The sequence below is a fragment of the Zootoca vivipara genome, chromosome 1, assembly GCF_965207765.1.
Source record: "Zootoca vivipara chromosome 1, rZooViv2.hap1.1, whole genome shotgun sequence".
Classification (NCBI taxonomy): domain Eukaryota; kingdom Metazoa; phylum Chordata; class Lepidosauria; order Squamata; family Lacertidae; genus Zootoca; species Zootoca vivipara.
Window position 1 is genome coordinate 113,698,831 of NC_142582.1, and position 27,638 is coordinate 113,726,468.

A 27,638-nucleotide genomic window follows, 5' to 3' on the forward strand; every position below is an offset into this window, starting at 1 on the left:
AACAAACTGGAACAAATGCACATTAAATGGCCAACCTCGTCTAATCTCCCTGCAGATAAATCAGGAAGAATGATCAATAAATTGGTTGTCTGGAAGTGCCCCAAGTCTTAGTGGTGGAGAATCTTCCTTGTATGCAGAAGGTCCCAGATTCAATCCTCAGCTTCTCCAGAAAGGGCTGGGACTATTCCTGCATTGCAGGGAGTTGGACTAAATGACCCTTGGGGTACCTTCCAGCTCTACAATTCTGTGATGCTAAGTATGTTTGTATACCAATAATGACATAGCCTGTAATCCTGCACAAAGATTGAACGAGTCTCATTTATTTCAATGACATTAAGCAACCTTAGTGTAAAGTGTGCAGCACACATCTCTCTCTCTCTCTCTCTCTCTCTCTCTCTCTCTCTCTCTCTCTCTCTCTCTCTCTCACACACACACACACACACACACACACACACACAATTTACCCACATACATGTGATGTTTACACATAACTGCTGGACACAGACAATGGTTTCATCATAGGGTAGGCAGGTGGTATGATACATTTTTACCTGGGTGTGCAAATTAATTCCACTGTCTCATCTCTGCCCACTGGTCTTTCTTGTCATGCTTCAGGCACTGCAGATTTCACCAGAAATGACAGTGGGAAGAGTATGTACAGTGTAGGGAAAAAATCCATTTTCAATTATTTCCAATTAAGCCCACACTGCATGTTTGAGGCTATGCACCAGATTCACCACTGTTAATGTTCCAGACCCTGAGGGACAATTTGCAGTTTGTTCTTTGGCTTGTTGCATCTGGAAAGAAGCCACATGTTAGCAAATCAAACGTTTTTGTCTCAGTCTGGAGCGATTTTATTTTATTTTACTTCCCGGACTGTACATGCAGTGTTGGGAATATATTAATGCTGACAGAAACAAAGCTAGCTTCGGGAATTCTGCCAAACATGTTTGTCTAATGTAACATAACATGGCACGAAAAATGCACAGGGAACTTTTTCCACATCTCTCAGCCCGGTAGAGTTGGCCATTGATGCATCTCTAAAAAAAAAGAAGAGAGTCAGATTTGCATAAAAGAAATAGTTGCTATGATTTTATATAGGAACATAGAAAGTCAACCCCAATTGCCTGTCTAGCTCAGTATTGTCTACACTGGCATGCAGCAGCTCTCCATGGTTGCAGGCAAGGGAGTCCCTCCCAGCCCTACACGGAGATGCCAGGGATTGAACCTGGGACCTTCTGCGTGCAAAGCTGTGAAAGGATGATGCTCAAGTCAAAAGAAGCAGGGTGTCCTTGGTCTAGATCAGGCATCCCCAAACTGCGGCCCTCCAGATGTTTTGGCCTACAACTCCCATGATCCCTAGCTAACAGGACCAGTGGTCGGGGAAGATGGGAATTGTAGTCCAAAATATCTGGAGGGCCGAAGTTTGGGGATGCCTGGTCTAGATCCAACACTCTCAAGACTGCATGATGAGCAACTCACTTTCACCACGGGGCATAGTTTGGTAAGCACCAACCTTGGAAGAATGACATCAGAGCATCAGCATGGAAAACTGGTTCCCCTTTCTCAGCTAAAGCCTGGTTTCAAATGATGGGTTTGTAACACAACGGTAGAGCACATACATTGTATGCAGAATGTCTCAGGTTTGATTCCTGGCATCACCTGATAGGCTGGCAAAAGACTCCTGTCTAAAATCTGATTAATAATAATAATAATAATAATAATAATAATAATAATAATAATAATATATTTATACCCCGCCCATCTGGCTGGGTTTCCCCCGCCACTCCGGGCAGCTTCCAACAGAAATATTAAAATACACTAATTTCTTAAATATTAAAAGCTTCCCTAAACAGGGCTGCCTTCAGATGTCCTCTAAAAGCCACTGTCAATCAGTTACTTAGCTACTTCATAGCCAGTGATCTGAGTTGGCAGTGTCCCATTTTTCCATGACATGTTACATCCATGTTAAGATCAAGGATTCTAGTTCAATAAATCTTGGTTCAGCCAAAGGTCTTGTGCGTGAATTCAACATAATAATGTAAAACGAGCCCTGCTGGAACAAACCGGTGGCCTATCTAGCCCAGCATCTTGTTCTCACAATGACCTCCTCCTCCTCCTCCTCCTCCTCCTCCTCCTCCTCCTCCTCCTCCTCCTTCCTTGGTGATCACTCATAGTCAAGTAAGATTGTCTTCCATAAACACGGTTTTAACAATGAGTCCGTTAGTGACTGTGGAGGCCAATTCTGGATCCACATGTCCTTCCACAATGGGGACATTGGTTCCCAGGCGGGAGTTGATCACGGTGTGGATATGCCGAGCGTACCTTCCTCTTAGCACATTTCTCCCTTGCGTTCTGAGTTCAAGTGTCTTCAAATCCCATGACACCTTTGGTAAAGGCTGTTCTCTAATTGGAGCACTTGCAGACCAGTGTTTCCCAGTTTTTGGTGTTTATACTACTTTTTTTTTAGATTTGCCTTGAGAAAGTCTTTGAACCTCTTTTGTTGACCACCAGCATTATGCTTACCATTTTAAAGTTCGGAATAGAGTACAGTAGTTGCTTTGGAAGACGATAATCAGGTATCCACACAACATGACCAGTTCAACGAAACCAGAGACACACAAGCCAGACCTGAGCGTGATAGCTCTCTCCCCACCTCTGATTTACAGCAACAGGTATTCAGAGGAACACTGCCTCCATCATGATCAGCGCCCTCTGACAACCTTATCCGCCATGAATTTGTCTGATTGGAACATATTGCCATTTATAATATGAGAGATAATAGATTCACTCTTGTTGCAAGCAAGATGAAACCAGGCCAGTCAAGTACAAAGGCGTTTCAAACCAAGCACATTTTGCTAGCTTGTTTCCATTGCATGTGGTTTATACATAACTGACATGAGAGGAAGGGAAGCTGTTGTGGTCCAACACAGTGTCTGGCCTGAATTCTAGGTAACTAGCATGCAGCGTTCATCAGCCACTGCTGCCACAGCCGCAAGCACACTTCCTTTGTCCAGCTTCTGTACAGACTGCAAGCTCCTTGTGTTAATTTGGAGGCATGATAAGTAATGATGTATTGCTTCAGTGTTTGCACTCATCCTTTGAGTCGATAAGACGCATTTGCAGAAAGCTGAAGGTGGCAGCTGCCTGGTTCATTTTGTTCCATGGTCACCTATGATCAAAGACCTTCCCTGGGTTCCGAAAGAACTACAAAAAAACTGTAAGGGGAGACAATAGTGGGATGAGTGTGCACACCAGGCTCCTGGCTCCCTTTGTCATACCATCTTCAGATCTGATTGGCAGCTTTAGTGTATCTCTTAGCAGAGATAGGGCAAAATCTGGGTGGTCAGGAATCTGGAGCAACCTGCTTGCCAGGACAAACGCAGGCTGGGAAGTAGTGGGTCCTGGGGTGGACTTGGAAAAAGAATCTAATGCAGAGTAAGGTAACTTCTTAAGCCTGAGGGCCACATTCCATTCTGGGAAACCTTCCAAGGAATACTAATGGTGGGTGGAGCCAGATACAAAAGTGAGTCAATGGCAACAACACCCTAATGCAAATTTTAACCTTTGTACAGTTGGCTGGTTTCTACACACACCCACTTGCCTCGATCCTGGCAGGCAAGAGGCATTATCAGAATTCAATGACAGATTCCAGGCAGGTACCAAAGAAGGACCAGTGAGGAGGGTAGGCTGGAGAGGGTGTGTGTGCTATCTGGGGTGAGTTCAGACAGCCAGATAGAAAGGCTTGGAGGGTCATATTTGCAGGTAATCTTCTGTAATATGTAACCCTGCACTAGGCCAACATTTGGCACCCCAGAAATGGATCTTCTCAGTTATGAAGCTTCTCATTTTCCCACCCCCTCAGCTCAGTGCCCTTTGCAGAGGTACTGCCTGCACACTGTCCTAAATCCGGTGCTGATATTTGGCCCCTGGGACCTCAGGCTTCCTAGCCGTCATCTAGACTTAACAGCTTATAAGAACAGGGGTGTACTAGGGATTGGCCAAGTTGGCCTCTGCCAAGGGTACAGACCCAAGAGAGAGCCTCTCACTTTAGCTCAGAGTAACTGGGAGCTCGTCTGCCCTATTAGAAGTATTTGCAGGCAGAGCAGGAAAGGAGATGAAAAGCAAACTTTTTGAGTTTCTGGTCCATAGGCAGGAGGGTGCTGAAACATCTCCTTGCCAAATAATAATAATAATAATAATAATAATAATAATAATAATAATATATTTGTGCCGCAGCCACTCTGGGCAGCTACCGGTAGTTCTCGCTACCTGATATGTTAGAGACTCTGACACAGTGAATTAACTGTGTACTCTTCCCTTAAATACGGCCCAATCTCAAGGCCACCACTCCCCTCTCTTCCCAGGGATAAGCATTGTGCTGTTTTCAGCAGCATCACTCAACCACACCCATTTGGCTAACTTAGAATCTGGGACCTGGTCCAGCCTCAAGCACCACCAGTTTGGCAATAAATCCAAACAATTTCCCATCTGTTAAGTCAGTGCAATGTGGTGAGCAGTTTCTGTTTTCCTTGAGTGCGAGGGATACATTCTTTGGAGATGACTCTTCCAAAGCCCTCTCTAAAGGAAAACAGAAACTGCTCACCACATTGCATTGACTTAACAGATGGGAAGTTGCCTGGGGATGGGTCATTGCTAAACAAATTGCCTAGAAACTGCTCATATAGTAGCAATGTGCTGCAAGTACAGTTTATAGAGCCTCGCAAGTAGTAAACTGCAGTTTGCTCCACGCACTTCTCCTATGGGACACTCACCTACTTTGCCTGGAGAGGAACTTATATGTGTGGATTTCCCCTTTTGCGCTACATCTGATGGTGGTGGGAGGACCCTTCTCACCCACCTGGTTTACTCATTCTCTCCTGCTGCCTGTACTTAGTGAGAAGCAGTATTTAACGCTGTTTAATGAAGTGCTGATCGCTCATTGTCACAAGGGATAATACTCAGGCAGTTGTCCAAAAACATGCGTCCAATGTGAGCAATGCTTTACAAGAGTGTGTTCAAATATATAGAATTCTCTTTGCTTCAGGCAGCCTATGATGATTTGGAAACACTAATAAAAAGGCAAAGAGCTATGAAAAGGAAGGGAGGAGGCAACCCCTTGAAGTAAAAGGTAAAGGTAAAGGGGCCCCTGACCATCAGGTCCTGTCGTGTCCGACTCTGGGGTTGCGGCGCTCATCTCGCTCTATAGGCCGAGGGAGCCGGCGTTTGTCCACAGACAGCTTCCGGGTCATGTGGCCAGCATGACAAAGCTGCTTCTGGCGAACGTCGTTTACCTTCCCGCCGGAGCAGTCCCTATTTATCTACTTGCACTTTGATGTGCTTTCGAACTGCTAGGTGGGCAGGAGCTGGGACCGAACAATGGGAGCTCACCCCGTTGCAGGGATCCGAACTGCCGACCTTCTGATCAGCAAGCCCTAGACTCTGTGATTTAACCCACAGTGCCACCTGGGTCCCTAACCCCTTGAAGTAGCAGTTTGCAATTACTTCAAATAGGTGACATGACAGCTCAGTTGGTAGAGCGTGAGACTCTTAATTTCAGGTTCGTGGGATCGAGCCCCATGTTGAACAAAAAATTCCTGCTTTGCAGGGGGTTAGACTTAGATGACCCTTGTGGTCCCTTCCAACTCTATAATTCTATGACCCAGCATGCCTTAAGCCAGTGGTTCCCAAAGACACACACCTCCTCCCCACACACCATGAACCATTTGAAAATTGCTGAGGTTCTTGGCAGACCATGTAAGGATTTTTTTTTCTGCCTGTTGTAGATGCCTTCATCTGCCCCAGCTGCAACAAAACATGTCTGTCCCGCATCGGCTTCTATAGCCACAGCAGGAGCTGAAACCTTCCGACAGCTTGGCTTCACCCCCAAAGGTGCATTGTCTCCCGAGACAGATGGATGCCAACCATAGTTATTGTAATTCTCTAGAATTCAAATCATAACAGGAAAAAATCTAATACAAAAGAAATAGAAGAAGCAATAATTTTTAAAAAATAAATAAACATGCACATTCAATGTGATGGATGTGGCATCTCAAATCACAAATCCATAGGCACACTGCAGAACACCTAAAGAAGCCTACGGTCCATGGACCAGGGGTTTGGAAACTTCTGCTTTCAGCTCCTTTAAGTCAATGGGAGTAGTGTTAGCTCCAAGTTTTGGAGGGAAACCAGAGAAAGATGTACGTGGGAGGTGGAAAATGTGATCCTGTGGCCCTCTCCCGATGTCTGGACCCTTATTTAATGTTTACATCTGCTTCAGGCCTTGGAGGTAGAAACACATCTCACACACTTCAGAACAGCTTTCCTGGCTGGGGCTGATGGGAGTTGTGGTACAAAACTTTTGGAGGGCACCAGGTTCGTGAAGGTTGAGTTAGGAGGAGAAGGACGAGTCGCACATCCCATTCTGCTTAGGGACAAGCAACATAGTAAAATCCCTTTGTAATAATGCGCAATGGAAAGTCCTTTTTCAAAAACCCTCCAGCAGTTGTTGGCATCCACCTGTCTCAGGAGACAATGGAAGAGTGCTTCTTCGGGGGCGAAGTCAGGCTGTTGTAGAGTTATAGCACCTGCTGTGACTGTAGTGACTGATATAGGAGAGAGATGTTTTGTTGCAGCTGGGGCAGATGAAGGCATCCGGTTTTGCAGTTACAGGTGCACCATGGCATTTATTCTGTGTTCCTCCCAGCTGTCATTCTTCCTCTGGTTACTGCTGCAGATACATGACCTGACTGCCTGTCTTCAGGCCCAGCAGCAAAACACACGAACTGCATGCAGAAGGTCCCAGATCTGATTCTTGGCATCTCCATGTTGTACCAGGTCATGAGAAAGCCCTCTTCCTGAGACAGGGGAGAGCTATTGCCAATCAGAAGAGATCACAGTATAGTAGTCTCACCTGGAATAAGACAGCTTCCTATATTCATGATGCATAGTACCAAACATAAATGAGGGCCACTCTGGATGTCCTTTTTATTGTGCATTAATGATGATTCCTGGTGTCAGGGCAGATATACACTACCCTGCTTTCAATCTGTTTGCACTTTATACATGCAAAAAAAAAAAAGTGCCAAACAATTATGCCATTTCTTCCTGCTGAAATTCAGTTTTCAGTCTGAAGGTTAATCTGTCCTTCTTTTTCTTACATGAGTTGCATGTGACAGCTGATGCCTTTTGCCATCTCAGAGGCACACAGATTGGCAATCACTGAACAGCCACCAACCGTGGCTTGGCTTTAAACAGATGCTGCAAAATCTCACCTCTAAAAGTATTATTTTCTTCACGGTATGCTGACCTCATAATAGCATCCCCGTTTCAAATCAAGATGCATTTTCAGAAATAAGATCTAGGAAAGAAATGCAAGCATTTGATATTGTGACATTAATACAGTAATACCAGAAAAAAGATAGAATAAAATTTGGCTTTCTTTTCTTTTCCAAACACCTCTTTACACAACTCTCTCTCTCTCTCTCTCTCTCTCTCTCTCTCTCTCTCTCTCTCTCTCTCTCTCTCTCAGCATGCTGCAGCTGATGGGAGTTTTAGTTCAAACGATTTGGATGGCACCAGGTTGGCAAAAGCTGCTCTATAGAGTGTAGCTTTTGAATTGCATTGACGAGAACCCACTTCCCTCCCCTCTGTGTACTTCAGGGGCTTTTCACAGTCTGCATTGAGCTTTTTGTTTCCATCAGAAACAGGGAACAGGGTTGGTCTGACACAGTCAAAACAAAATAAAAAAAATCCTTCCAGTAGCACCTTAGAGACCAACTAAGTTTGTCATAGGTATGAGCTATAGGGTGGTGACACAGGCAACAGGGTGGTGACACAGGCAACAGGGAACTGAAAATAAATATCACCTTATTTGCAAATATCACCTCCTTTGCAGAGATTCTCAGGGACCACCCCACTCATTCCTCAGGGGGGAAATAAGTAGTAAGGCATGAGTAGGAGGAGCCATAGTTGCCTCATTTCCCACTGTTAGGGATGGCTGTGAACGGCAGCTGGAGGTGAGTCACAAGCTGAGAATCATGAGACAAGTCAGTGGCTAGAAGAACTAATTAGCCAAGCAGGACCAAAGGGCAAGCCAGGAGTGGGGACCAAAGAGCAAGTCAGGTCTTGGGGGACAAATCAGGAAACAGGAAACTAGCCAAGACCTGGAGCTGAAGAGCAACAATAATACAGAGACACAACAGAGCTCAGAAAGACCTTGTTGCTCAACAAGGCTCAGCTCTTTAGATTACTGCAGTGCGTTAAAACAGGTCTAGCCCACTGGTCAAGCGACAGAAGCCCAGAGAAGTGGTGCTAGTAGTGGCACTCATTTCCGGTGAGATCTTGCCAAAATCTCATGAGATCTCACAGAACACACAGGATATTGTGAGATCTCATTGGAAGCTGCTTTCAGTGCTTCAGGGGTGCTGCTACACAACACAAATAACAGGATGCTCCAGCCTTGGCATTAAACACAAGGCTGCCTTTGAAGATGGTTCAAAGTTGGTGCAAATTTCAATGGCGCATTTGCTGACTAGGGCAAGATGCTCTGAACATACAACACCAACCCTGGCACAACTGCATTGGATACAAATTAGTTTCCAGCTTCAATTCAAATTGCTGATTTTGACCTGTAAAGTATTGTGCATCTCAGGACTACCAATAACTCAAGGATCACCTCTCCCCGTATGAACAACCTGGGCCCCGTGTTTGACATCTGAGGCCCTTCTCCATATTCTCCCTCTAACGGAGGTGCAGAGGGTGATGGCATAAGAACAGACCTTCTCAGTGGTGGCTCCCCATTTGTGGAATGTTTCCCCAGGGAGGCACACCTGGCACCATTATTAACTGCTTTATGTGCCAGGCAAAAGCATTTTTAATCATTTGTGCCTTTGGACCTTAATCTGGAGGGTAAGGTATATTTGTGACATCTGCTTTTTTGTACATGTTACTGATCAACATTTTAGGGTTTGGGTTTGTTTTACTTTTGTCATTATGCTTGTTTTTCTTTTGTTTTGTTTCTGTAAGTTGCTTTGAGCCACTTTTGAGAAAAAAGCAACAAAACTACAACAGCAGCAACTCCTTCCTGGCCAGAAAAGGCCAGTGGTATGACTGAATGGTGGAATCAATCCAAATGGTTTTTTTTCACTGATAAGAGCTGTCACTCAAGCATGTCCATCGCAGACTTCATTCTGTGTACACTTACTCCACTTAGCCCTGCACTGAATTCTACCCCATAGTAATTTTTTACAAGAATCGCAACCTCAGGCAGGGGTTCCTTTGATTATATCATTCTATAAGCAAGGCCAGCTTGAAGAACCCCTTCAGCCATTGCAGCCATCCGTAAGTGTGTGTTAATCTGCTCCTGAATGAAAAACCCCTCCTTTGTTCTAGGGAGGAGGAGAGGGGCTTATCCTTCCTGGTTCACAGCACACAGCAGTCTCTTGGATCGAGCAAGGTTATAAAAGGTTGTAAACCAGCATGTAATTTGGCTGCTTATTCCTAAGGAAATATGGTTTGGCAGTGGCGTGACTAATTGCACTGATACCCACAAGACCCCAAAGGCAAATTATCATGCCATTTATTCTCGCCTCCAGCTGAGCTGTCTCGTAGCTCATGTCAAATAAAGTACAGTGCTTTGATGTAATTACTGTGCCATTAATTAAGCCATCCCCAGTTACTCTTCTCAAGTCAGACTGCTTTCCAGAACACTACATAAGCTTAGCCCATCAATAGCCGGGAAGCGGCTCTTTGGTGGTTAGGAAATATGGTAGTTCTCCAGGTAGACTTGTAGCCAAAATTTGTGTATTTGTGGTGATGGTTGCAAGTGGGTCTGTTGGTGTGCTGGGGTCTAGCCACCCAAGGCAACCATTATGCTCTGTTCCTGAGCAGCTGCTGTAACTTCCCATTGGCCAAATTTCTAGCAGAAGTGTGAAGTGGCAGATAGGCAAGACAACCCATCTCATGTTTTCATTGAGCAGGGGAGGGGTGTGTGTGATTATTTTAGATGTTAATATCGCGCAGCACGAAGCAGTTGTATGCATAAAAGGTGACTCCTTTTGGAATAAAAATTGTCCAGACCCATAATTATGATTCAAAGCTTTTCTAACCAGAACTTCTTCAAAACAGGTACAAAAGCATATGTGTATTGAAGCATAGGTTCTTCTTCTTAAATATATAACTTACTCAGACCAACACGGCTACCTACCTGTAACTTAATTACAATCAGAGCTGAAATCAAAGCTTTGTCTACCCCAGGCATCCCCAAACTTTGGCCCTCCAGGTGTTTTGGACTACAATTCCTATCATGCCTGACCACTGGTCCTGTTAGCTAGGGATCATGGGAGTTGTAGGCCAAAACATCTGGAGGGCCGCAGTTTGTGGATGCCTGGTCTACCCCATTATCTGCATTAGTCTGTATCCAGCCTGAGGCTATGCAGCTGCTGGAGAGGCAACATTTACAAATCCTTTTCTGACTGTGCCTGGGAACAGAAGCAAAGCCAACTCCCTTCAAAGAGGAGATTTGCAATGGAATACCTTAGTCACATGTTCTAAGGTTAAACACTCACGTGTAAGCTAGCAGAGAACATCAACAGTTAATTATCAGTTCATTTAGAAGCTCGGAAGAGCTCTTTCTAGCTTAGTTCACTCCAATGGAATTTTGCAATGTTAAACCCTTAGCAATATACATACAGGCATTCTTAACAATGATTTAATGGTGTCTGGTGCCCACTGGGACTGGTGGGGCAGACTGCAGGGTACCCAAAGGTAGGTTTTGTCCTCCATCCTCCTCCTTGCTGAGATTTACCAGGCGCAAAAGGAGGAAGGGCCAACCCCTGGGACATTCAGGTGGGACAGATTGAGGCTGGTAAGGCAATGCCCCATTTATTCTAATGGGCCTCCACTGGTGAGATCCCATCCACCAGGCATCCCCAAACTTCGGCCCTCCAGATGTTTTGGACTACAATTCCCATCTTCCCCGACCACTGGTCCTGTTAGCTAGGGATCATGGGAGTTGTAGGCCAAAACATCTGGAGGGCCGCAGTTTGGGGATGCCTGCCATCCACTGACCACACTGATATTGCATGTTTAGCATTAATGTGAAGGGGGCCTGTGTATGTATACCTATGTCACAGGAGTTATTAGGAAGTCCTTTATTTATAGGTCCCAGGGCATGCCAGTTATTTATTTATTTATTTATTTATTTATTTAATTAAAAGCATTTATAATTCACTAAATGTTTTTGGTTTTTTTCTAAGCACTGTAATATATATATATATATATATATATATATATATATATATATATATTACAGGGATTTCTGATAAATGAAGACAGGTTCCAGTATTATAGGTCAGGGAAAGCCTGGGCAAAAATATGGTCTCCACAAGACATCTGAAACAGCTGGTACTGCTGCTTCATGTAAGGTTACAACAATATGATCATAGAGTTATTAGATAACTTTATTATTTCTCCTTTAAAAAAACTAATTAAATTTTACATTTTTTTGTTTGTCACAAGAACATTATCTCAACAAAAATGAAAAATACAGTTCCCCAATTCCTCCACCCCCTACTTCCCTCAACACCCTCTTCTGGTTCATTACATATCAACTTCTCCTGCTTGTTTCATTATATCACAATAAAGGTTTCTAAATAGAATAGAATAGAATAATAATTTATTGGCCAAGTACTAATATACAGTACTTGGAATTTTGTTTCGGCTACAATTCCAATGTAAAAGTACTTTATACAAAGTGTGCAGAACACTATTTCAAGATCAACAGCGGAGTGATTTTAATAATAATAATTTTGATTATTATTCTGATCTTGTCATTTGTATATTGTAATTATTTTCAAATTACCTTTTTTATTATTTCCTCATTAATACATTTTAGTATTGTATCTATATTTCTTTTGTTAGTTGTGTTTAATCAAACCCTGCTAGTGAGTACACTTCTTTACAATATTTCTGTAAGTACAGCATAAATGGTTCCCAGTCCTTTTTAAAGTCTCTATTGTCTTTTCCTCTAATTCTTCCTGTTAGTTTCGCCATTTCCACATAGTCCATCAGTTTCTCTTGCCATTCTTCTTTAGTTGCTATCTTGTCATCTTTCCATTTTTGGGCTAGTAATATCCTAGCCGCCATTGCAGCATCCATAAATAACTTCTTCTGTTCCTTTGGCAAGTCTTGACCTATAATACCTAACAAAAAGGCTTCTGGTCTTTTAACAAAAGTCATTTTAAACATTCATTTCATTTCATTTCATTATAAATCATTTCCCAATTTTTAAAATTAGTTTACAGTTCCACTACATATGAAAAAGTACCTTCTTTTTCTTTACATTTCCAATATTTGTTAGAACCTGTTCTGTACATTTTTGCCATTTTTACATGTGTGATATACCATTGATACATCATTTTCATATAATTTTCTTTCAGCATTATACAATCAGTAAATTTTAGGTTCAGTTTCCATAATTTTTTCCAGTCCTCCATTTATATGTTATGTCCTAAATCTCGTGCCCACTTAATCATTGCACATTTAACCTCTTTGTCTTTGGTTTCCCATTCTAATAATAAGTTATACATCTTCTTCAACAATTTAGGATTATCATTTATAATTTCTCTTTGGAATCTGGATAAAGTGTAACTGAATCCTTTCTTTTAATCTCCTTTAAATACCTCATTTAATTGGCGATACTGCAACCAGTCTTGCACATACTTTATTATTTCTCTTAAACAGGAACAGAACAGGAGCAGGAAATGTACAACTAAGTCTACTGACTGTATACTGACTGTATAATGGCAGTATCCACACAGTCTGACCTCACATAGGTCACCTTCACATTAATTCTGAATGTGTAGCTGCTGACTGGTGCATTGGCACCAAGGGAATACAACTGGTGGATGCAATCACACTCTCCCCACACACGTGAGAATGATTACACATAGGTAAGAGGGAAGGGGAATCCTAAACAATGGAGCTGAAAGAACATATGCAATGCAACAGGTAAACAGTCTGCAATGTTAATATGCTTAGAAGGATGAAAGATAAAGAGAGTGACTATTTCATGACCTGATAACATGATCTTGCAACACCTGTAGGGGCAGGGAAACATTCCTGCAATGGGAGCCAAGAAGTGGTCCCAGTGCTTGTCAGTCCTTCCAGTCTGTTTGGACTCCTTGGCCAAAGCGCCAGGTCGTGGCATTTGCACTGAGCATGGCTTTCCTTCTCACAAAGCAAAAGGTTTTTCCATTGTAATTCTTTAAAGAAAGGGCCACTGACTTGGATAGTTGCTGCTGAAAGTTCAGAGAAGGAAATTATCGAATATAGGGAACCAGGCCTGTATAGCAGTGCGGTCTCCCCCCACCCCCACCCCACAGATGGCCTTGGCTGTAGGACTGTGTTATCCAGAAATCAATCATAAAAAAAAAACCAACAGAGCTCCCACCTCCCATTGCCCCTTGTTTGATCAAGGGAGAAAGTGCTGCCTGCCAGCTGGTTGGAGCTGTCAGCCTGGGGTGCTATTCAAAGCACAGTGTAGATATAAGCCATTAGGTGCACACGGAGTAAAATAGAAATGACCCTCTTCTCAACACAAATCCTGTGACAGGGCAGAGACAAAGGGAGCTCAAAGGCTGTCCTATTTTTCTCCTCTCCTTTCTCTCTGCAGCTACCTGTGGTGTTTGCCACAGAGTCAGATTAAATAGCTGATTAAGCTTTTTCACAGCCCGGCCTCTTGATGTTCTGCCTGCTGAGAGCATTGCTGGAGCCAAATGTTGCTTCCACTGGCTCCATTAACCAAAATGACTCAAGACTTGGACATTCAGTGGAGGGTGGGGGGAAAGAGATCCACTGGGGACATCAGTTAGATGTAAAACTGTCTTCCCACTTGCAGCAATTGTGGGCTTTTGTTCCCTTGCAGCAAGGAGTGGATTTTCTAATAAACTTTTAAAGAGGCACATTTAAAAAAAAATTGATTGGCAAAGGGAGGAAGCCAAGATTAACAGCTTTGCTGTGCACACCTAAAAGAGAGATATTTTTTTAAAAAAACTGACTATTTTCAAGAGCTTTTCAAAAATGGAATATTTGATCCATTTTCAAATAGTCCTCTTCTACTTCCTGTACTGTATTGCTAAATTAACTTTTTTATTATTAAGGGGCATAACTCAACTGTGAAGTATGTATTTTGCTATTTTGCTATAGTTTTATCGACTTTGCTTTATAGATTATTGCATGGCTTTTATTGTAATGCATTGCTCTTTTTCTAAATTTATGCCATGCTTTATGCATTTACATTTTGTAGGTTGTCTGGAGACTTCTTGTGTGTCTAGTGACTAATAAATTATAATAACAGTAATAGTAATTATAATCTTTTGTATCAGATGGTCCCAGGTTCAATTCCTGGCGTCTCCAGCTCAGTTGTAGCACATAATGAACTCACCTCTTTCTTTCTTTTATTACCTATTTTGGTTTTATTTTTCCTCAGCTTGCTTTGTGCAACATCTTGTCTGCTGAAGAGTTCAAAAGCTTGTCAGGCTTTTTGTGGCTTATGGGTTGGCCCAGAGTGACCCAGTGTGGCAGCACGCCCACTTCAGAACTCCTTGCCCATTGACATTAGGCAATGTCAAGGACTGGACTGAGGAGGAATGCTTCCTGAGAAGAGGAGGACAGTATAGATTTAGATCAGTGGTTTGCAGAAGGTCATAGTTCAGAGGCTGCCGAGTGGAGAAGCTGGGAAATATTGAGAGAGCAGCAGGAAGAAGAAGCACCAGGGGAGATACAGCTAACACTGTGTCTCTTGAAAGCATTCCTCGTCTTCACAGGACGAGGCGTGCCTTGAGAGTAGTAGAACAGAAAGCTCAGAGGCAGAAAACACAGGTTAGCCAGCGTAGGGATGACGTAGAATAGGAGAGACAGAGGGGGTGGGACTTTACTCAGAGCAACACCGTTATCTAAGAGAGACCACACTCCTTCATCTCTTTCTGTGAACATTGAATAAAATACTTGGTAAGAACTTTTCTTGTTTATCTGCTTCTTGGCTGCCACCGTGGGAGGGATAGGATTCCCTGAAGCCTGGCAGGCAGGCACCTTCGCTGTATGTTTTTTGGCCCCTGCTAAAACCATTTTTGTTTAGGCAGGCTTGTCCAGACATTTAGAAGCTGATATGTGTTCTCATCTGTTGATTTAAATTATATTTTGCTTTTTTAAGAATACCTGTTTTTAACTTTGTTTTTTGTTGACTATTTTAATAGTAATTTTATTTTTTATAAACCATTTAGAGGTTCTATTTACAATCAAGTGGTATATACATTTTGTTAAATAAATAAAATTAGATAGCTGTAGACATTGTTTCTTCCCTTACGGATCAGTGTGACTATCTTTGCTTTAAAAAAGGGACCTTGTTTCTTTTCTCCATCTATAATTGGGAAAACATCTCTGAGTACAATTGTATTTCTCTTCTAAATATATTGGGGTTGTACAAAATTAAAATGCACATTCAAATCCCTAATCCTCTTACCTTGAAATGCAACCGCATCATTATAAAAATTATCCTCCCTATGCATACACTCTGAATTAATTCAATAACTGTTCTCAGTCACCACTCTGATCCTAAATAATTAACAATAAAAATGATTCCAAATAATATATTGTGGGTTTTTGCTCCAGTTTTTCCTTCATGTACTGTAACTTTACATTTGCACTTTTTATCTATTGCATGGTTTCCGATGCTTGAGTCTCTAGCTGGTTTTGGACTACAACTCCCATCATCCCTAGCTAGTGGGAGCAGTGGTCAGCTGGAGACCCAAGTTTAGGAAACCCTGGTCTATTGATTGGAACCTGCTCCCCCACAGGACTGGAATTTTTGCAATAAGGAAAGTGATGGGGAAATGCACTGGGAAGCATGGGATGCCATACATGGGATTTGATACAACATCCTCTCAAACATATCAGGATGAAAGTTCATTAAGCCAACGTCGTCAGATCTCTCTGCAAACAAATCAGGATGGCTGCTCAATAAACAGGTCATCTGGAAGCGCCTTGGGATGGGGGTGAGAAGGCTGTCCCTGAATCCTTCAGTTCAGGTGGCATTGCTCATTATCAAAGGAGCTAAGCCAAGATTGGCATGCTCCTTCCTTTGCACCTTCAGTAAGTCCCTGGTTTAATTTATCCGTGAGTTGCTTACAACAGTACCATAGAGGGCTCTTATCCTCATGCCCTTCTTTTGAGCTTCTCATAGCCAACCAGTTGGCCTCTATGGGAAGCAGGACTATCCTAATGTTCTGCTTGGGAGAAAGCATCCCAGCATACAAAACTGGATTATACCGAGTTGGATCACTGGCTCATCTGGCTGAATATTGTCTTCAGTGACTGGGAGAGGGTCTGAAGTATCTTAGGCAAGAGCTTTCCGCCAACCTCCCTGGAGATGGTGGGAATTAAACCTGGGAACATTAGCATGAAAAGCATGTGCCTTGCCACTTCCTTTAATAGAGTTTTCCCACCACCACCATTTTTTTTATCTTAGGAACCACTTGAAAGCATACTACAGAGCACCAGAACTCCATGGACTACAACTTAATAATAACTGTAGGACTGGCTACAAATTGGCCTGATTCTCAGACACAGAAATGCAAACTATGGCTTCCAGGAACCACACAAATGTGTGGGCTCCTGGAGAGAAGCTTACAGCCTCTTTGCTTCTCTTTGCCTCTTCTCCCTGGACCTTTTTTTGCCCCTGCATCACACTGAGCTAAGCCAAAGTTTGGTTTAGTATGTCATCCGAACCCAGGACTCATGGTTAAGCTGTTGCCTTGTTAACTGTAGCCAAAAGCAACCCTCTCTGTGAGCCTGCACTTTTATATAGTCCTGGTAAGCCCAGCCACCATAAGCCCACCAACAGGGAGGGTTTTGGGTGGAAAAGCAGAGAAAGATGGAGGCGATTGTTCACCCTTTGCCTTGTCCAGTGTTTCTCCACTGCAAATTTCATCATGCAGGGTTTGAAATGTAAGATTGCAGCTGAGGAACAGGCCAGCACCCCTCTCACCCCACTGCTTTTCTTATTAAAAAACAAACAAACCCTTCCCTCCTACAAAAAAAGTAGAAGAAGCCTCAGAGCTCTACTGTTCTGTGCTTGCATGAGCCATCACACAATTTCTCTTGCAATAACAATGCAGAGGTGGAGTTTATAATGTTACTCTTCACAAATTTTGTTCCACCTGTTCCTCACATCTGTGAATAAATCTAAATGTAGGCAGAAAAACAGTCTGGATGTTTATTTTTAAAAGTGTTAATGATCTTTTCGTAGAGCCTCTATAGGGACTTAGTAACAGATTGGTTAAGTCCTGGCCTGCTGTAACCTGCCCTCTGTAGTCTAAAAGTGAGATGTCTTCTCAGAATATTGCTTTGTTTGTGGAAGAGTAAATTGCTGAGATGTGTGTGTTTTGTGCATGTGTGTACATGCACAAAATAAATTTCAGCCAATGGAATTCAATATGATAAAATAGAGGTCTGATTGATGCTCAACTTTTCCATAATTAAGGTCCATCATATATTTTATTATTATTTAATTATAGGACAGCTATTATTTAACTATTATATTTAATCACCAGGCATCCCAAAACTGCGGCCCTCCAGATGTTTTGGCCTACAACTCCCATGATCCCTAGCTAACAGGACCAGTGGTCAGGGATGATGGGAATTGTAGTCCAAAACATCTGGAGGGCCAAAGTTTGGGGATGCCTGTTTAATTACTGTTGAATAATATTGAATCTTATCCAATATTAATGTAGTTATATAAACAGTAAACAAACATAGATACATATATAATCAAGCTTCCTAAATTAGTATTAGGAACATCTGTAATGATCAATAAACGTTAACCAAACAGTATTACAAACAAGGCTGATATTACATATAATAAAGGGAAAGAGTTACTAGTTATTGTTTGACATTTCATGTTGCATTTACTGGAACTTCTTTTGTAGCCGTAGTAGTAGGGAAATCAAATGATAGAAACCCAGATAGATGAGATGGGTCCTTGTAGGGCAAGGAATGACTGCACAAGCTTCTTAGGATTCCAAACACTTTCGGCGAAGTAATCAAGGGATGCAGGTTAGTTAGATCTGACATAAGCTGCTCTGCCCTGTGTTTTTCTGAGGGTCTTTCAATTTACACTTCTCTGTGCAAGTCAAGTTGCTGCAGCCACCTCACAGGGGATTTGCTTGTGTCTTCTTGCAGGCCTGTCACAGACACCAGTGAAGAAGTGGAAGATGAGAACCATCTGGGCAAGCCAATTGCCCCAAGAAATTGCTGTCCCCCACCAGGCATCAGCGTCCTTGAGAAGCTCGTCAAGACATGCCCGGTTTGGCTTCAGTTGAGTATCAGCCAGGAAAAGGCTGTCCAAATACTCTGCAAGGAGCCCATAGGGGTATGTCTACACTTTCTCTGAAGAATACTGTTTCGTGGTCCTTGAGGGACATGACATGCAGGCTTAGATCAGGGGAAGCCAATGTGCTATACTCCAAACATTGTTGAACTCCAGCTCCCATCAGCCCCAGCCAGTACGTTCAATGGTCAGGAGTGATGGAAGCTGGGATCCAACAACATCTGAAGGGCAACAGATTTCCTGCCCCCAAACAAGATTCTGTTTTCTTAGTGTGTTTTGCAGCTTTGTTCCTCTTCCCACTGATTTCACTATTTTAGACTGTTATCGGACATTTTGTGGGACAGTGCATTTTAGCAAGTTTATAATGCATTTTAGCAAGTTATTCTTACCAACGCATTCATTTTTATTTATACTTTTCCTTAATATATGCATTCTGTACACCCTCCTCCTCCTCCTCCTCCTCCTCCTTCTTCTTCGAAAACTGCACCGCAAAATTTGGAGATGTGGGAATTTAGAGGGACAGCTGCTTTTCAATTTGTGGATTGTTTCAGGAAGTGCTGATTAGGTAGGTTCCCATTAAAATGCAAACAAAACCAAATTTCTCCCCCATCTGTGTTCTGATTATAGTTTGGTGGCCTTTCCTTTGGCAGCAGAAAAATGTATTTAAATGATAGCCATCTATCCAACCTGGTGTTGTTTGGCTCCAGGACTTGACAGTCAGAAATATATGCTGCTTCTCAACATAAGAGATTTTGTTTAATTATTATGGCTACTAGCAATGGGTCTGAGAGCATTGACAAGCATATGAATCAGAGTGATCTGGTAAACATGTACTTGCCTTCTAAAAACCTTTTGACAACTGCTCCTCAGCAATTATAGCAGTAACAGGATAAGAGGTCAAGCCACCTTGTAGATCGATGCATTGACAGTTTTCACAATGGAAGGAAGGAAGTAGTGGAGTCCCCAAGGGTGTGAATTTGGATCCAATGCTATTTAAGTTTCTCAAAAATGACCTGGAATCTGGGGTGAATAGAAGGATAGCCAGCTCTGCAGGTGACACCAAATTATTCCAGATTATGAACTAACTGAAGAACTCAGGAAGGATCTTTCCACAATGGGTGGAATGGCAAACACAACGGCAAAACAGATTCAGTATAATTAAGTACAGAAGGTTGGGCATGGGTCTTAATTGACTTCAAATACCAAGAAAAGAGGTATTGGAGCTGTGGTAGACACGTACCTGAAACTGGGGTTGCCATATTTCAAAAAGCACCCTGAAAGTTGTTGAGCTTTTTTTTATGAAGACCCCAAAATTGTTGGACTTCTTTTAGGAAAATGCCCCCATGTTTTGATTGACTTGGACAAAGCACCACATTCCCACCCCACCCCACCCCAAACGTTGATTCTGCCTTTGAAATCCCGGTAATGTCCAGGAAATTCTGGACATATGGCAGAGTCCTACTGAAACCATCAACTTTGATGTGGAGAGGCAGTGAAAGAAAGACTAATTCTATGATTCTATGGCATTAGGAAAGAGACTGAGGATAAGACAGCTAGTACCATCATGCCAATATATAAAAATATTCCTTCAGTAGCACCTTAAAGACCAACTAAGTTTATATTTTGGTATGAGCTTTCGTGTGCATGCACACAAAAGCTCATACCAAAATATAAACTTAGTTGGTCTTTAAGGTGCTACTGAAGGAATTTTTTTATTTTGCTTCAACTCAGACCAACACGGCTACCTACCTGTAGCCAATATATAAATCAGTGATGGCGCCTTTATTTGGTGTATTGTGTATATAGCATGGGTGGAGAGACTTTGGCCCTGTGGCCCTCTAGGTGCTGTGGGACTCTGACTCTCATCAGCCTGACCTAGCAATGCCAGTGGTCAAGAGTGATGGGAGATCTGGTTCAGTAACATCTGGGGGCCCCCAGTTTTCCCTGTATCCTGATACAGTATTATAGTCTGGTTTCCTGTTTTCAAAAAAGGACATCATAGCCAGTGGAGGCACATGCATAAAATGTGCATGTGTTAATTTATCACTTAAGATGCATAGCCTGACTCTCACAATGAGTAAAAGGCGTGTTCGTTTTTTAGTTTTAAAAGTGATGAAAATGGGGAAGGGATCCAGGAACCAAGGCCCCCAAAACCCAGGCCCATCCCTTAACAGCATTCCTAATCAGAGTCCATTCTAAAAAAAGAAGAAGAAGAAAGGCATATTGTAGAGCTGGCAAAGGTGCAGAAAAGCGTAATCGACATGATCAATGGGCTGGGGCAACACCCTATGAAGAAAGATGACAACACTGAGAGCTTTTTAATTGAAAAAGATGAGTTGGAGGCACATGACAGCCATTTCTAACATGGTACTGTACATAGTGTGGAGAAAACAGATACTGTTCTTTTTCTCAGTCTCTCAAAATACTAGACCCTGGGGTTATACAATGAAGCTGAGTATTGGGAGATCCAAGACGGTGTCTTCACACCATGCACATACTGTGTATTTTTCTGACGTATGATGTAGTAATGGCCACCCACTGGGATGGCTTTGAAAGAGGATTAGAGAAATTAGTGGAGGGTAAGGCTATGAATGGCATTTTACCTACAGGATCGGTAATAGCATGTATCTGAATATCAGTTGCTGAGAGAGGGCTATTGGGCTCAGATTCTTTTTGCAGGCTTCCTATAAGCATCTGGTTGGCTGCTATGGGAACCGAACGTTGGTCTACTCTAGACCTTTGGTCTGGTCCATCAGGGACCTTTTATGTTCTAAAATAAAAGGCACATAAATCTTGACCCAGTTCTGATATGATGACTACTGAACAGATCATACTTGAATGACCCCTTTTTGTTGTTGTTGGATGAAATAATTTCACACACCTTTTTTTCTCTGTTTAGATATTCATGGTTCGGAAAGATGAGAACCTGAAAAATCTGCTTCTCTCGGTTCATTTTCCAGCTCTGGTGGAGGCTTCTGACATTTCAGAATACAGGATTAAAGAAGAAAAATCATGTAAGTTTATTCCTGAGTTTTGAAACTTATCTCTCCACCAAACTATTTTGCACCCTGTCCACGGTATATCTGCACCTAGATCTTTTTCAATGCAAATGTGTGGGTCTCTTCATTAAGATTCAGGACAGACCAAAGAAAGTGCTTCTTCACAAAGTGCATAGGTAAACTATGGAATGCACTCCCACAAAAAGTAGGGATGGCCACCAACTTGGATGGCTTTAAAGTAGGGATTAGACAGATTCGCTGAACCTAAGGCTCTCAGTGGCTAGTAACCCTGATGGTTATGTTCTACCTTCACTGTCCAGAGGCAGCATGATTATGGATGCCAATTGCTGGAAACCACAGGTGTCCAACCACTGCATTGAATGCCTCCTGCCAAGGAGAGCCCAAGCCTTAGTAAACAGTTTCCCTGTGATTTTTCCATTCTCTTACCATTGTCTCATAAACACATTTCGTAGCAGTGTCTTCTCAAAACACTGGTTATCTTCACCAAATATGTTATGGCTCCACCACCTGCTGGGCTTCCTGTTGATGACCTCATTGGCCTCGCATTAAAGACGAGTGTTCCTCCCCATCCTTTTTATCTACCTAGTTGCCAAGATTCCACACTGGCTGTTTCCTTTGCCTCAGTGAGAGTCCCTTTGAGCCACAAACAGCTTTTCTTTTCTTTTGTTAAAAAAAGACTTTATTTCAAATTTTTAAAATATACAGCAAAAGAAGAAACAAACTTAAATGATGGTAAAATCAATCATATACATAAATACAATCCCCTTTACCCACCCTTTCCCTCCCCCCCTATACTTCCCTCCGCACTCTTTCGACTTCCTTTTCCATTCTTATATTCACTCGTGCATTTATTTCCTTTTTTTTTTTGCAGTAAGTATTTGTTTATTGAATAAAGTAATCAGAAGCAAACAATCATAATGTTACAATTTTTACAAAATAAAGTCATAATCCATACAAAATAAAGGAGTACCAGTTTTACAGTTTCTTGTCTCTTTTTTACTTTTGTTTTAGTCTCAATTCCTAAATCAGATTTAGTCAAAAGATTACTCTCTCTCTTGGTGGTTCCACCAGCACGAAGTTTCCATAACATGTTTTATTCTTCCTATAATTTATCAGTTCAAATTCGTACCTTGACTTCCCGTCGCTATCCGCTGTGTGTCTCATTTGGTTTCTCTATGTACATTCCCTTCTCCTCAATTTCCTATTAATTCTTTTGTACATATTAACGTTAATTATACCCTTTCGTCTGAGTTATTAATGAAAACCAATCATTCTATGGCTCCCATAAAGATTTCGTCATTTCTATAGTTTTCTTGTAGATATTTTCTAAATTTTTCCCATTTTTCCATGAATTTTTGTTTCGAATTCCCCCTTAATTTATCTGTTAATTGGGCCATATCAAGAAATTCTAGTAGTTTCGTTCGCCATTCTTCAACTGAGGGGGTTTTATCCCCTTTCCAGTTAGCTGCTATCAGCAGGCGCCCTGCCGCCGTTGCGTATAGGAAAATTTCTCTATATTTTACTGGGATGTCCTTTGCCAGTATACCTAGGAGGAATGCCTCAGGTCTTTTAACAAAATTAAGTTTCAAAAAATTTTTCAATTCCTCATAAATTTTGTTCCATAATTCTTTTACTTTATGACAACCCCACCACATATGCATTAGATCTCCTCTCGTATCCCCACATTTCCAACAAACATCCGACATTTTAGGGTACATTTTTGATAATTTAGATATTTATTTCCAATACAATTCTACTTTACTGTTAAAATTACTAATTAATTATTTTTTTGTTTTTATTTCCCTTCATATCCCCTAGTCTACACATATTAACATATCTTCTTTCGAACAATGTTTTCTCATATACTCATCATAACTTTCCCACTCTTTTCTTAATTTCTGCTTCGACTGATTCCTTACAGCTGCTGTTAATCTTGCCATCAGAAGGTACTCGCTCAATTTATTAATCCATTCTTCCACTGATTGTATCCTAGCAGATTTCCAATTTGCTGCTATTAGCATTCTTGCTGCTGTACTTGCATATAGGAATACCTTTATATTTTCTTTGGGGATTTCCTCATTTAACAAACCTAATAGATACATTTCTGGTTTTTTTTATATTGACCATTTCATCATTTTTTTCATTTCTTCATGTATAATATTCCAAAATTTTGCTATCTCCTCGCATTTCCACCATATGTGAATAAAAGTTCCCGGTTCTTTACTGCATCTCCAACACAAATTGGATTTGATTTTATAAAACTTCGCTAGTTTCACAGGTGTTAAATACCATCTATAGTAAATTTTCAAAAAAATTTCTTTTAGATTGTTAGCAGCTGTAAATTTAATGTCCTGACCCCACAATTTATCCCATTGTTCGATAGTAATTGTGTGGCCAAGATCTTTTGACCATTTTATCATTGCCTCTTTCGTACTCTCTTCCATAAGATCCCAATTCAAGAGTAAGCTATATGTTTTGGATAATACTTTCTTTTTATTTTGGATGACTTCTATTTCAAATTTAGTACTGTACTTTCTTTTGCAAATCCTAATTTTTTTTATTTTATTTTTGGAAAACACTGGTTAACTGTATATATGCACTGGGCGTTTGAGTTGGAATTATCATTTTGCAAGGCAGCCATATGATGATGTCATCCATTCTTGTTCCTTCACAATGCTTTTTTTTGTATTTCTTTTCTTACTGCAGAAAATTGAAGGCCCCCCTCAAACTGTTGTTGTTGCTGCTGCTGTTGTTAGCAGGTGTAGTCTGCAACATGCCAGTAATACTACATTAGTGGTGGACAACAAGTGACCCTCTGGAGGTTGTTGGACTCCAGCTCCCATCAGCCCCTGTCAGCATGGCCAGTAATCAAGTCTGATGGGAGTTGGGAGTACAACAGCCTCTGGAGGGGCACAGGTTTCCTGTTCCTGTTCCTTCTTGGCATTCACATGAATTAGATGGCCTTCCTGTCTTCCTTTTCCTCAAGTATCTAGTTTGTGGAGTTATACTGTCCTTGCAGAGTCTAGTTTACCTATCATGCATAGCTGCCAAGTTTTCCCTTTTCTCGCGAGGAAGCCTATTCAGCATAAGGGGAAATCCCTTTAAAAAAGGGATAACTTGGCAGCTATGATCATGGCTAATGTAATGACCTATCCTCAGTGATTTTGTCTGATCCTTTTCCACAGCTGTAGAAGATAATGGTCATCACCATGTCTTGAGGTCATGAATTAAACATTGGAATTGCTTTGCTGGGTCAGAGAAATGTCCAAAATAAAATGTTAATGAAAGAGCCAAAGTTCGAATCAGGGACGGTGAGGAAAGGAGGACATCTGGTGTGGGCGGGCTTCCATGTGACACCACAGCCAGGCCAACAAGACAGTCCAGACAGGAGTTGGAGTGCATGAGGGCCACACCATTAAGTACACCACAGCTGCTGGGTGAAACACAACACCTTGAAGCTTTAAAGGCATATCTCATTGGGGAGGATATGGAGGAGAGGGATGGCAGACAAGGATGGAAGGAGAGCAAGGAAAGCGCAAGGACGGACTTTACTAAAGGAGGAGGAGGAGGGGAGGAAGGGAAGAAAAGAAGGATGTTGCCCTACCTTGGTGATGTCTGAGGAACTAGGGTAGGAAGAGAAAAGGGGAAGAAAGAGGGAAGGGTCTAAGGCTGTTAGGCCCAGTGGTGAACCCGGAGAGGAGGAAGTATAGAACACGTGGAAACTGTATCTTTACAAATAGAGATGCTTAGATGTAGCAGGCATCTCTGAAGATAAGTGACCATCTGGAGCTCCAAGGGTCCTTGTAACCTTAAGCAGGGCATCCTTGATAAACTGTACAAAACTACGCCAGCTGGATGATCTGCTTGCTTATATGGGGAGAAGGCATTTTACTTATGTGATTTTTGAAGTGGGATGTGTGCCCCTCCTTAATTACACTACTGGCAGTTTTCCAACATAGACCTTCTAGTTACTTAAGCCACCACCACATGCCAGCCTTCACAGTTCCTGCTGATAAGGTTATTAAGTGAATTCAGATGCTAATGGCTACCCTGGAGTACCACAGCCTTCAAAATACAATGCCTTGTGCTGCAAGCAGCCTGGCACACAATGGCCCTCTTGCTGATGAAATTTCTCCAGCAGAATGTTCTCAGAAACGCCATTCACAGGGGTAATGAGTTGTGCCAAAGAGAGGTCAAACGCTTTAAACGCATATATACTTTTCACAGTAGTTAACCATCTGAACTTCACAGCCTCCCGCATCCCCTCCCTGAAAAATAAAATAAAATAAAATGAGAGTTACGTTTTACCCTGATGCCCCCTGGAGAGCTCGAGCTCATTTTCTGATAAGCAGCATTGCAAGCTGGTGGTGTTTGCCTCGCTGCTGCTGCTTTTGGAAAGGTTAAAAAGAAGCAGCAAGCAACCAGCGTGCATACATTTCTTTGAATATCTGGCACTGCAAACTGCTCAAGCCACAGAAGTGCTTGGGGAATATTCATGGGCTTTATGGCATATCATGATTCAGAGTGTGTTAAATTAGCTTGAACAATTGAGGAGCTATGAAACTATCTCGAGTGGCATCCATGCATTATTCATACGGAAGCTAATGAGGGAATTGAAGGGGATAACTAGGCAAAAGGTAGCTTTATTCTTTTGACTGGAGAGACCATTTTGCTCTGGCTTAATTCTGCATCAGTTTGGAAACTCTTGGGAGTTTGGTGTTGTTTGTGGCAGGCGTCATTTAGCCCACAGATGCTGTGCACTTTGAAATCTTCCGTTCCACGGCAAAAGATTTAATGAAATGTTGCATAAACTAATTTCAACACAATGCCAGTAATAGAATTGCCCCTTGGGGTTGTTTGTTACATGTGTATTCCATGCTTCCCTCCTGCTGCTTCTCCAAAGAGCTCTGCACCATTCGTACATATTTATTTGCCATGTTTTATGTACCTTCTTTCTGCTGATGAGCTGGAGGCACTTCACAGTTAAAATAATGGATTATAATTGATGACATATGTGCTATCCCAAGACACCACCTCCTGTGAGTCAAGGCTCAAGGTATATAGTACCAAAGGCTGGCCAAGGTATTTTGGCACCTAAGGCAGGAAACTCCACAAGTGCCCCCCTCTGGAAGCAAAAACACAGCAATAATTAAATAATGCAACAATTTGCTACCCTTTCACGGCACCCCAAGCCAGCTGTCTGTAAACAGCAGCCTCACCCAACCAGTGACAGGGTGGCCTGGGTGGGTCTCAAGGAGAAGAAGCAAATTTGGTTGCCTTGGCTACAGATGATGTATTATTCTTATTTTTTGTGCGGGGGCTGTTCTGTACCACAGTATTAATTTTATTATCACTGTCAAACTGTTAATTACTGGATTTTATGTATTTTAATGATCTGGTCTTTCACGTAGTGTATCGAAAACCGCTTTGTATTCAGTATATAACGAAAAGTGGTATACAAATAAACAAAGAAATATAGAAATAAAATTTCCAGGAGGGCAGGAGCCAAATAGCAACAGGTCCTAGCCAGGCTAATGGAGGAAGCCTTGCTGCCTATAACCGTTCACCTTCGCTGCAACTGGGTGAAATGGGTGCAGATGGAGACAGTTGTGGAGGCCCAGAGCTAAATGGTACTGGATACTGAGCAGATTGATGCCTCACCCCCAGATCATTGACTTTGCCAACCTACCTCTTCCTTTGATTCAGCTAGATGAAAAGGCTGCTGAAGGAGGCAGTTTTGGTAAAGGAGGAATCAAATGCCTTTGGTCCCAGCTAGACTAAATGAATGGTTGCAGAGTGAGTTCCTAAGTAGTATCCTGTCCCCATCAATACTGCCTTCTGACCAGTGACAGCAAAGAGTTAAGTAGCATGGAGAAGTGGCAGGAAGACAACATTTGATTTCCAAATTCGATCCCATTCAGTGTACTGAAGATGTCACCACAGACATGCAGGACGATCCTTGGAGCGTCTGAGATGTTGCATTCCGGTCATGGTGACTCATTCTATTTTTAGCTCAAGTATCTCTGTCCGTTCTCCATATTTAGTAACTTTGACCGCAGCACACCAGAGCAAACTCAGGGTCGTGCCTCTGACTTCCTTCCTCATTCAGGGTAAGTTGCCCACCTTGTTGTATCTACTCGTGAATTATCTGTATAACTTTTTTTAAAACAAGAAGAAAAATTCTCTCTCATATATTTTTTCTAAGAAGACAATAATATTGGTAGTGCCTG

The 27,638-nt window shown here is 42.0% G+C and overlaps 1 protein-coding gene across 3 annotated transcripts in view; it reads left to right on the plus strand.

Moving 5' to 3' along the window:
* The window catches only part of RIN3 (Ras and Rab interactor 3), a 74,849-nt gene that overhangs the window by 5,790 nt on the left and 41,421 nt on the right, over positions 1-27,638 (plus strand). For 2 of the 3 annotated variants that reach the window (XM_035107173.3, XM_088672832.1), the window contains exons 2-3: positions 18,241-18,430; positions 21,288-21,402. In XM_035107173.3, the coding sequence (XP_034963064.2) occupies positions 18,241-18,430; positions 21,288-21,402 (305 nt within the window). Of the gene's footprint in view, positions 1-18,240; positions 18,431-21,287; positions 21,403-27,309; positions 27,519-27,638 lie in introns of those variants that run through there. The other variant, XM_035107199.3, reaches the window with a different exon arrangement.